Source organism: Pogona vitticeps, chromosome 5 (genome assembly GCF_051106095.1).
Source record: "Pogona vitticeps strain Pit_001003342236 chromosome 5, PviZW2.1, whole genome shotgun sequence".
NCBI lineage: Eukaryota > Metazoa > Chordata > Lepidosauria > Squamata > Agamidae > Pogona > Pogona vitticeps.
In genome coordinates this window covers 31,232,776-31,244,229 of record NC_135787.1, presented here as the reverse complement: position 1 = coordinate 31,244,229, position 11,454 = coordinate 31,232,776, and the positions used below count along the sequence as shown (strand labels likewise).

General features: G+C 39.0%; 1 protein-coding gene across 19 annotated transcripts in view; it reads right to left on the bottom strand.

Annotated features, from left to right (window-relative positions):
• Positions 1–5,846: 5,846 nt before the first annotated feature.
• Positions 5,847–11,454, bottom strand: part of BLTP1 (bridge-like lipid transfer protein family member 1) — a 140,286-nt gene continuing 134,678 nt past the window's right edge. For all 19 annotated transcript variants that reach the window (XM_073001687.2, XM_073001694.2, XM_073001693.2 and 16 more), the window contains 5 exons: positions 11,016–11,219; positions 9,863–10,057; positions 8,122–8,256; positions 7,583–7,748; positions 5,847–6,534 (listed from right to left, as the gene is read on the bottom strand). In XM_073001687.2, coding sequence (XP_072857788.2) covers positions 6,318–6,534; positions 7,583–7,748; positions 8,122–8,256; positions 9,863–10,057; positions 11,016–11,219 — 917 coding nt within the window. In that variant the 3' untranslated portion in view covers positions 5,847–6,317. The remainder of the gene's footprint in view (positions 6,535–7,582; positions 7,749–8,121; positions 8,257–9,862; positions 10,058–11,015; positions 11,220–11,454) is intronic.

Genomic DNA, 11,454 nt, shown 5'->3' with positions numbered 1-11,454 from the left:
GGGGATATTTTTCTTTTTTTCTTAGGTCAAGAAAGGTTCAGGGAAGGCAGGGAAAATAAGTCCAGGCAGTACAGTACCAGGCAGTCCGAAGACTGTCTCCCAATCCACTCTCTAAACACTGGGAGGAGTGAGGAAGCAGACAGGCACCCTTTTCACTGGCCAACAGTTAACTGAAAGTTCAAATTTTGCACTTTCCCTGCCTCCCATGTGGTTTTTTTCAGTTCTTAACTCAAATCTAAGTATGTAAGTCAAGTCAATATTTTCCTATGAGAGTGGTTCTTAAGTCAAAATGTTCTTAACTCAAGCCGTTCTTAAGTCAAGACCCCACTGTATATTGTTCCAAGGAGCAGATAGCATTTCAGTCATTCCCAAGGTTGCACTGTAAGTTACTAGCCTGGTATATCAAATACCGTACTTAGAATTTTATTAAACATAATGCATATACTTGTTTGTCACTGAAATCTAATGCAGTGGTCCACAGCCGTTTCCCAACCGCGGACTAGTTGGGGGGGCATGGCACACTCATGTGTGGGGTGTTGCGCTTGCGTGGGGCATGGCACACTCACGTATGTGCAGGGTGCACTTGGGGGGGGAGTGCACTAATGTAAACATCTCAGCAGGGATGTGCACCTGTGAGTTAATGGGGGCCTCCCACTCGCATCATCTTTCCACATTGGCTGAGATTGCTAGGATTATTGGGAGAACCATGTCATCCCCTACCATTGCTGTCTACCTGTTGAATATCACTGGCAGGGTTCTTTAACCTGTTTGGTAGGATATGCTTATTGTCAATGTACAGTATTTACCAAGGAAAGAAGTGCATTCTCATGAGTGGAGGAACCCATTTTGTTATGCCCACAAATGTATGGTGACTGTATGCATAAATGACATCCAAATGCTCTATCATTAACAGCTCTACTCAGGTCTTGGAAGCTAAAGCCGGTATCTTCCTTTGTAGAGTTAATTCATCTCATATTTGGGCTTCTTTTGTTGTTTGCCACTTTGCTAACATCATTATCTTTTCCAATGAGTTTTCTCACTATGTATTCGAAGCGTGATAGTCGGATGATTTACCTTCTGGTTGAGATTTCAGGTTTCATTAGCTCTAGAATCAAATTATTTTGAGCTTCTGGACATTCTTGGATTTCGGCTCAGGTTAACATACCTCAAAGAGCCAGAAAGGGCTCTGGACTCAAGGTCTTCAGACAAATTATTTGATGCTCCAGATAGCTGGGAATTGTCCAGAAAAAAAGCAGGTGCCACAGTCGTATCAAGACCTCTGTGTACAACTGCAATATGAAATTATGCCAAGACACGTTGGCTGCTGAACCTTTGCTACAGTGTTCTTTCCTTACACAGGTTTGCCAGAGCACTGAAGAGCTAAGTAGAGCTCATTTTAGTGGCACCTGACTAGTTATGACTCTCTGGTTTCTGAACTCAGTCAGTCTGTCTTTACAAATGTACTGGAGACTTCTCAATGGTTGAAATTCAGTAATGAGTCACTACTAGAGTAGGCCCACTGAATCAGAAGGAATTTGGTGAGTCAACTCTTCTGTATGTATGTTCCAGTGATTCAATGGCCCTAACTCTGCTTATGACTTACTATGGAATTTTAATGCTAATGCCTTCTAATCGACGAGTCAAATATGTTCCATTTAGCAAGTTTGAAAATTGGCAGTCGTGACTGATGAGGCTGGATTCTTTCAAGAAGGTCCTTAATGTATTGCCGAGAACTCCCAGAAGTACAAGCTGGATTCCGAAGAGGCAGAGGAACTAGAGACCAAATTGCTAACTTGCGCTGGATTATGGAGAAAGCCAGAGAGTTCCAGAAAAATATCTACTTCTGCTTCATTGACTATGCGAAAGCCTTTGACTGTGTGGACCACAGCAAACTATGGCAAGTTCTTAAAGAAATGGGAGTGCCTGACCACTTTATCTGTCTCCTGAGAAACCTATATGTGGGATCGGAAGCAACAGTCAGAACTGGTCATGGAACAACTGAGTGGTTCAAAATTGGGAAAGGAGTACGGCAAGGCTGTATACTGTCCCCCATCTTATTTAACTTATATGCAGAATACATCATGCGGAAGGCTGGACTGGAAGAAACCCAAGCCGGAATTAAGATTGCCGGAAGAAATATCAACAACCTCCGATATGCAGATGATACCACTCTGATGGCAGAAAGTGAGGAGGAATTAAAGAACCTTGTAATGAGAGTGAAAGAGGAGAGTGCAAAAAACGGTCTGAAACTCAACATCAAAAAAACTAAGATCATGGCCACTGGTCCCATCACCTCCTGGGAAATAGAAGGGGAAGATATGGAGGCAGTGTCAAATTTTATCTTCCTGGGCTCCATGATCACTGCAGATGGAGACAGCAGCCCTGAAATTAAAAGAGGCCTTCTTCTTGGGAGGAAAGCGATGACAAATCTTGACAGCATCTTGAAAAGCAGAGCCATCACCTTGCCAACAAAAGTCCGAATAGTCAAAGCTATGGTTTTTCCTGTCGTGATGTATGGAAGTGAGAGCTGGACCATAAAGAAAGCAGACCGCCGAAGAATTGATGCCTTTGAATTGTGGTGCTGGAGGAGGCTCTTGAGAATCCCCTGGACTGCAAGGAGAACAAACCTATCGGTTCTAAAGGAAATCAACCCTGAGTGCTCACTGGAAGGACAGATCCTGAAGCTGAGGCTCCAGTACTTTGGCCATCTCATGAGAAGAAAAGAGTCCTTGGAAAAAACCCTGATGTTAGGAAGGTGTGACGGCAAGAGGAGAAGGGGACGACCGAGGATGAGATGGCTGGACAGTGTCTGCGAAGCAACCAACATGAACCTGACACAACTCCGGGAGGCAGTAAAAGACAGGAGGGCCTGGCGTGCTCTGGTCCATGGGGTCACGAAGAGTCGGACACGACTAAACACACACATGCTGTATAGTATTAAATGGAAAGCATTCCTAATCTGTTGTAGAGAGGTGAATTTTGCGGGACAGCACTTCATCTGGATTCACCTTGGGCAGCATTGTTCCAATAAATTATGAAAAATAACAAATCAGAATGGTACCCTTCAAGAAAATCTTAGTCTAAAAGTGTAACCCAGTGCAAGTGAGCTTCCTATTTTAATTTATTGTATTTCATACATAAGAAAAGCATGTTGGGTAGAGAACAATTGTGTGGTCATCTTATATTCCCAAATTGTTTCTAAATATAAGTACAGTGGTGCCTCGACTTACAAACTTAATCTGCTCCAGAAGATAGTCGTAACTTACATTGGTCGTAGGTTGAAGCACCATTTCCTATAGGAATGCATTGAAACCCCCATTTGCCAGAATCCTCCCCCAAAAAACACTGCAAGCTCCATCGGAACGTGTTGGGGCCAAAAAGAAAATCACAAAAAACAACAACACAGCAAGTCTCATCAGAACGCGCTGGGGCCAAAACACACACATACACACACACACAGAGAGAGAGAAACAAACAGAGCAAGTGGTAGTTGTGGGTTTTTCGGGCTTCTTGGCCGTGTTCTGAAGGTGATTATTCCTAACGTTTCGCCAGTCTCTGTGGCCGGCAACTTCAGAGGACAGCAAACTGTTTGCTGTCCTCTGAAGATGCCAGCCACAGAGACTGGCGAAACGTTAGGAAGAACCACCTTCAGAACACGGCCAAGAAGCCCGAAAAACCCACAACTACCATTAGATGCCGGCCGTGAAAGCCTTCGCGTAAACAGAGCAAGCCCCATCCGAATGCGCTGGGGCAAAAAAAATCAACAAAAAACACGAACAGCAAGCCCCATCGGAACACACTGGGGCTGGAAAAAATTTGCCAAAAACCCCACAACACAGCACAGAAACATCACACACACACACACACACACCAGCTCAAACCCACCCTGCAAAACCCTGTACTCAGAACAGGCATTTCTAAAAGCAGAAAGCAGCACCAGGCAGTTGGAATCCTCCTTCAACACTCTCCAACTGTCGAGGCAAAAGAGCTACAAAGAAGCTGCCTCTTTGCCGACCAACAGTTAGTACAGTAATTTAATTTCCCCACCTTTTTCCTGATCGTAACTCAAAGCTCCGGTCTCAAGTTGAAGCAAAATTTTGTGGCTGGAGCTAGCCGTAACTCAAATTGATCGTAAGCTGGGATGTTTGTAAGTCGAGGCACTACTGTAGTATTTATAAAAAAATAATTCCGCAGATGCAAGTTATTTTCATAATTATGAAATATGCATCCAAGTTTATGAGGTAGAAATTGCAACAGGGAACATAATTTATTCTGTTTAATTGTATTACTACTTCAGTATTTACAACTCCAAATTATGTGCTATTCTGTTCAGAACAATATACAGTGGTGCCTCAACTTACGAACGTCCCTACTTACAACCATTTCGAGTTATGACCAGCTCCGGCTGCAAAATTTTGCTTCTACTTGCGACCGGAGCTTCTACTTACGAACAGAAAAAGGCAGGGGAAAAAGGTGGGAAATTCAGATTTTTAACTGTAGGTGGTGACAAAGCTGCTTCTTTATAGCTCTTTCGCCCGAGCAGTTAGTGTGTGTGTGTCGGAGGAAGCTCAGGATTGCCTCGCTTCTGCTTCTGAGTGAGCGTGTGTTTGCAGGGAGGCTTCGGGCTGCCTGGTAAGGTAAGGTGCTGTTTTCTGCTTTTAAAAAACTGTTCTGAGTGTTTTGCAGTGTGGTTTTGAGCTGGGGGGATTATGTTTCTGTGCTGTGATGGGTCTTGGGTTTGGGGGAGTGTTTTTTCTCATTTCCGATGGGTCTTGGGGGCTTTGTTTCCCCCCCCATTTCCGGGTTTAGTTGCTTTTTGGGAGGTTTCCCCCATTTCTCATGGGTCTTGGGGGATTTTTTTTTGCTTCCCCCCATTTCTGATGGGTTTTGGGGGGGTTGGTTGCTTTTGAGGGGGTTCCCCATTTCCGATGGGTCCTGCATGCTTCCCTTGCTTTTTCCTGTTTTCTTTGCATTTCCAACCTGCCCCCTTTGTGCATTTCCAATGGGTCTTGCACGCTTTTCAATTGCTTTCCCCCCCCCTTTTGGCTGGAAGGGATTTATTGCGTTTCCAATGAGTCTTGCAGTGATTTTTTTCTTCAGCCGGAACGGATCAATTGCATTTCAGTGCATTCCTATGGGAAATGGTGCTTCGACGGACAACCATTTTGAGTTACGTCCATCTTCTGTAACGGATTATGGTCGTAAGCTGAGGCACTACTGTAATGTAAATGAACACTGCATAATTAAACTTGTTTAAACCAATACAGTGGTGCCTCGCATTACGATGTTAATTCGTTCCAGCGAAATTGCTGTAGAACGAAAACGTAATGCGAACATGAAAAGCCCACTGAAACGCATTGAAACCCCTTCAATGCATTCCAATGGGCTGGAAACTCACCATCTAGCAAAGATCCTCCACAGGGCGGCCATTTTCGGTGCCTGTGCAGCGAGGAATCTGTCCCAGAAAACAGTGGGGAGCCATTTTATTTACCCAGTGGCCATTTTGAAACCCGACAATCAGCTGTCCGAAAATCATCGTTTTGCGAAGAATCAGTTCCTGAAGCAGGGAACCGATCATTGCAAAGCAAAAAAACCCTATTCAGACCATCGTTTTGTGATCGCAAAAGCGATCGCAAAAATGTCATAATGTGGTATCGTAATGCGGGGCTCGACTGTAATCTATTTACAGAATTTGAAGTATTAGTTGCTTTAACACAAACCATAACACAACTTTTTAAAGTTAAATCTTCTGGTAAGAAATGCCCCAAATATGTTGGATACAATTTTGATCACACTGATCAAATGTGACTGTTATTGCCTATGTACAAAAGCACTGATTAAATAGATTTCATTTGACAATAAGTTTTATTCCAACTGTAACAAACTTAAAAGATTTAGCACTATAGTGATCACAGTTCCATAAATTATATACATATAGAATTTATACAATCTACAAGTACAAGAAAAAGACGTTCATGGAATCACATTATTCAGAAGGGTCTTCAGTGTTATGGCAAGTAAAAGTTACAAATATTCACAGTTAATCTGTAGCTTCAAGATGCAGAATATTGCACTAATACAATTGTGAATGTGAAACAGCAGTTTTACTGTTTTCTTCACAAACACTGGTCATGCAATGCTAGATTGAATTTAAAAAATGGTATTATGTACCACAGTAAACAGTTATTCACAATGTTGATCATTTTTAAATAATAGCAGCAAAAAGCTGTTCTTTCAGTGTCAATCATACTCAGTGCATACAACTGAACAAACTGAAAAACAAAATCTGTGTTTGCCACCTTAATTTTAGGAAGGTGTTAGTGGTCTTCTTTGTCCTTTCCTTTCCTTTCTTTTTCATCCTGTAGCGCAGTTCCAAGCTTTTTGATAAGTACTGACAGAACTTTGTCTAATGGGTCCATGACTCCACGTTGAAGCCATTTAGGAATAGTAGTTCTTGCATGATGGAAGCCTAGTTTCTGAAGAATATAATCAACACCTACTGGATCAATCTTTCTTCCAGTCCAGGAGATCAATCTGAAAGTAAAAACATATTGACATTCTCAATATTTCAGCAAGCTAATGCAATTTTAACTTAAATTTCTAGCAGTCACAAATAGTGCTCCTCCAGACCTATTTTATATTTTCACTGCAGTTTAGTAAGAATTTATAAAAGAATTTGGCCTGTAAAAGGGAATATATGACGATTATTATGGTAATATTAATTCTATATACTTTTCACAATGTTTAAAAAAGAAAAGGAAAAATGAACACATCAGCCTGTCTTCTTTTCTTTATTGCACACATAGTCAAGCAAGAAACCCACAGGTGCAATATGGTTCCCTAGGCCTCTGGTATGGCCTTTAAAATATGAATGAATGAATAAATAAATAAATAAAATACTGAGCTCTCTAAATGTAATTCCCTCCCACACCTTTAAGAAAATGAAAATGACTACCAGCCAAAGTATGACCCAAAGCTCAGTGAAGGACAAAAATGATCCTTGGATCCTCAGAAATTGTCCACTCTGCTTTACTGGTACATCCAATAAAGATTCTGCCATAACATTTTTGCTGACTACATAGACTTTCCCTTGATAAATACACTGATAGAATTCAACACCAAAGGTAGAAATATTAAAACTCTACCCAAGAGTTTTCTATATTTTTAAACTACAGTTGCTTTTTGTGAAAACACTTCAAATTGTATCGAACTTTTCCTCCTGGTTTTTGATTGGGCTACTAGGGCTTTTCAGGTGGCATTTTACTCTGTCCTGTGTTTTAACGAAATCACTCTGGACAGAATCTTGTTGGCTCATATAACTGCCAAAGTGCAATCACACAAGCTTCTTCCCCCCAACAGGGAGGGAATCTTATCTTTCAAATAGCCAGTCTTATATAGGATTTATTGTACAAAGGGTGATCTGCCAAGAGAAGAAGCTGCTGCACAATTACCCTTGTGCATACAATTTATGTTAACAGGATTCTGGCCATTGCATTTTAATTTTATTCCTCTTTAAATGGTTGCTAGCTTTGAATTCCAGTTTGGGGAAGAAAAATCAAGTATAGCTCTTATAACAGAATACCTAAGTGTAGGCTCCAGATGCCATGTATTACAGATGAATTCTCTCCAATCCACAGTAGTATAAGTAATGCTTTCTTCTGAATCTTTCTCAGCAGAGCTCTCATCAAGTACACTGACAGGGCTTTTCTGTCCTGGCCGACTTGACAAAATGCGAGGTGGAAAGATGGCTATGGAAAACAACACAAGTTTACCAATAAAAACGATACTGACCTCTATTTATGAAAATGGTACTTTTTAAAATTATGCATCAGAATGCTAAAATCAGTAAGATACCGTAGTTGACAATTATCAATGTAATTAAAAATGTTCTTGCATGTTTGTATATAATCATGACACATAACATTTTTCTATAAACTTCAGATCATTCAAAAAAGATATGTATTTTATGAACATTCTATATTAAAGCTGGTTCCTCTACATGACATACTGAAAAAACTTCAAATAAAAACAAACATTATGCCATTGTTAAATGTGTCATGACACAAAATAAAAGCCCACATGGATGAGACCAAGAGTTCGTAAAGAAATCGATTGACATACCTTTTTCCTTTTCTTTAAGATAAGCAGATACTAAGTCATGCAAGAACATGATCAGCTCAGCATCCATAGTTACACATATGTGATCAGTGAATTCTGTTACTACACTACACTCCACCTTTGGTTTATCATTGGCATCTGTAATGAAATTTTGTAAGTTGTTTTGGGAAAAATGATCATTACACACAAACATGATCACATAAACATTTTCAGTGGCGAACATTTAAAATGCAGTCAAAAGTTGATGTAATAAATAGCATGAGCAGTGGGAAAATGCTAATAATTTACTGCATAATCCGGAAGTATAAATTCTCACAAGGTACGGGAAGAAAATTTAGGAAATCTTTGCTTAGTGAAACCTGCACTCATTCATTTCAACCTGATGGCCAACTACACTGTGACATGCATAGTATGCCCGATCTCCAGGGAAAAGTTCTAATAAAAAGTTTGGAGCAATTACTGGAGCTCTTGAGTTTGCTTAACATCAACAGTGAAGTTGGCATTAATGGTTTCAAGGTACTGTAGTACCAGCATTTTTCTCCTCCTGTTTTCTTATGCATCAGAACAGGGGGTGTTAATATGGGATATAAAATGAAGCTGAACCAAAATTAAAGCTTTAATCCCCAATAACCTTGAAATCACGATCAAATCCCTTGTTAACAGGCACATGTCAAAAAGTCCATCACTTCCTCTTATTTTTATTAAATGGCTTAAGCCGTTCGTTATTCTTGGTTCCCCATCATGTGCACTTCACATAATGCAATACTTCTTGCACCACTCCATCCACTTGCATTTTCAAACTGTTTTCTCATATATTAGAAATTAAAGAATTAACAGTTTGAGTGTGATGCATTTGTGAAAGTTAGTAAATGTTACATTATCACTTGGGGTGGGATCAGGGAGACTGGAGATGTGCAACTCCAGTCAAGTTTGGCTTAATCACAAAAGTTTACTTGCTCGCTGATTCTGCAAATCGAACTAAGGTGTGACTACACTGACATATAAAGTGGGAAATGCTACAGGGTTGAATTTTTTCCACTGACACATGATGTGATGCAAATGTGAATCAGCCTGGACTTTCTGCCACTGGGGCTTCTTTATTTTTCTTTTTCTTTTTTTCCTTTCCTTTTTCTTTCTTTCTTTTCTTTCTTTCTTTTTTTTGGATAGTGGATTCATTTACACCTGCTCAGGGAGTGGGACTGCTTGATCTGATGCAGAAAAGCGTGCAGGGGTGCTGGTGGTTGGTGTTATGGTATGACAGCTTGTGGGGGCACTGTTATAACACTGGACCTTTGCAAATAATGACTTTTCTTTACTTTTTTAAAAAAGGTTGATATCAGCATTACTGAAAACCTATGCCAAATTAAACGACTTAGTGCTCAAATTCAGTGTTTTTACATACTGTAGTCCATATTTTCAGAAATATAATTCACTCTAAATAGTCACACATTTATACAGGACCAGGAGGGTGGGAGTGTATGCCACCGAACCTAATGGAGCATATTTCTGAGTAGACACATACTAGGATTGTATTGCTATTAATTTATTTTATTTTATTTTACTCAGCTGACAGTGTTTAAATACTCATTTTTTATTTGATAATAAATATCAAGTCACCTGTAGCATTAATAAATTTAATTCTCTTAATGTTTTTATTCTAGTTAACTCAGTTTTGGAATTACACTCAGTTCGTATACATGAGATTAACACAGTAGTTTAGAAAAATTAAAACGTGCTGTTTTACCTTGTAATAAAGGTTCCTGTGGTTGTTGAACATGAATGGATTTGAAATCCAGCTGCATTCTTGGTAATGCAAAGATTGTTTCAGTTTCATGATTGTAACTAGAACCTCCTCTGAATCCACTTAACAAGCTGGAACTTTTCACTGTGGTACTATTCTCTGAATTATTCGCATCAACATTTCGGAGAAGGTTTAACTCTAACAAAGGAGTAGTAAATTTTATTTCTTAGTTATTTAAAAAGTTCATCAAAAATCAGAAACATTTCAAATAATCTGTAGTAATCTAGCAAATTGTGTAGTATTTATTTTTAAACCAGATTACTAATGCCATACTGTACTAAAAACTATAACCTTGTAAATCTTCACAGGCATCCCATTCTAAATTCCTTATTCTTTATTTTCCAAGAGTACATGACATGAACAATTCACTGCTATCATAGATGAGATAAAATGGATTTGACATTCGCATGCAAAAAATGAAAATTCTCAAGTTTTTTATGTATATATATTTAACTTCTCAACATTTTACTTAGAAATTTACATTGGCTATTGATATGTCATGGTTAATCAGGATTCCCCTCATTCCTAAAGAGTAATAGTGAGTGTTATAAAATGAACCTGCTTTTTGTTTACTACAAACTTCCTTTAATTAATCAATTCCAGATTTACAATCTATATCTTGTTTAAGACAGACATGCAAACAGCTTGCCACAATGTCCAACTTGGAACAAAAGAGGCTCTTGCATGAAAGGAGACATTCTTCTAATCATGAAAGACTGTCAGATCTACCAGAAACTCACACTGGTGTTTTCTCTTAAAGTTACAAAACCTCCAACACTAAAGTGACCTCTAACCCTCCATTAAAACATTTTACGATACTTCAGAAATATGAATACCACATCTATACCATTCTTTTAGTGGGAATGTCCCATAGCGCAACTGAGAATGGAGTTCTACTTATGGAGTGCCTTGATGCAATCCAGTTTATCCACATACATTTTTACAGACCATATCTGTAATACATATTTTTAACACAGAGATACTGCAAATCATTTGCATATGTATATTTTTAAATTAAAACTGCTGCAAATTTATCATGCTCCATAAGCAGTAACCAGGTCAATATGCATAAATTTGATAGATATAAAAGTCTTACCTTCATTTCTAGTAGCTGTAACATAATTAAACCACTCTTTCACACTTGCAACTCCATGCGGTGGATTTTCATGACGTCGCCTTGTTATCTTTGTAATAGTTGCCATTGGACTTTCTAGAGCCCCACATGGTTTTGTCACCATAGTGTTGTGACCCAAATGGAAATCTAGTGTTTGTACAACGTATGTAGAATGCTCACTAGAACCTGGAGGGGTGAGATAAGTTGATAACCATATTTCTTCATAGCTTATCAAATGTACAAACCTGTCTATTGTTATATCATTTTATTGTGCATTTTAATGTATATGTATATGTTCATGGTTTTAATGGCCAGTGGCTATAATAAACTTTTACCTACCTACTATATTTCTTAAACTACTTACATGTTTAAACATTTAAATGACTGGTAGACCAAGGTGATTTTTAAAGGAATTATTTTA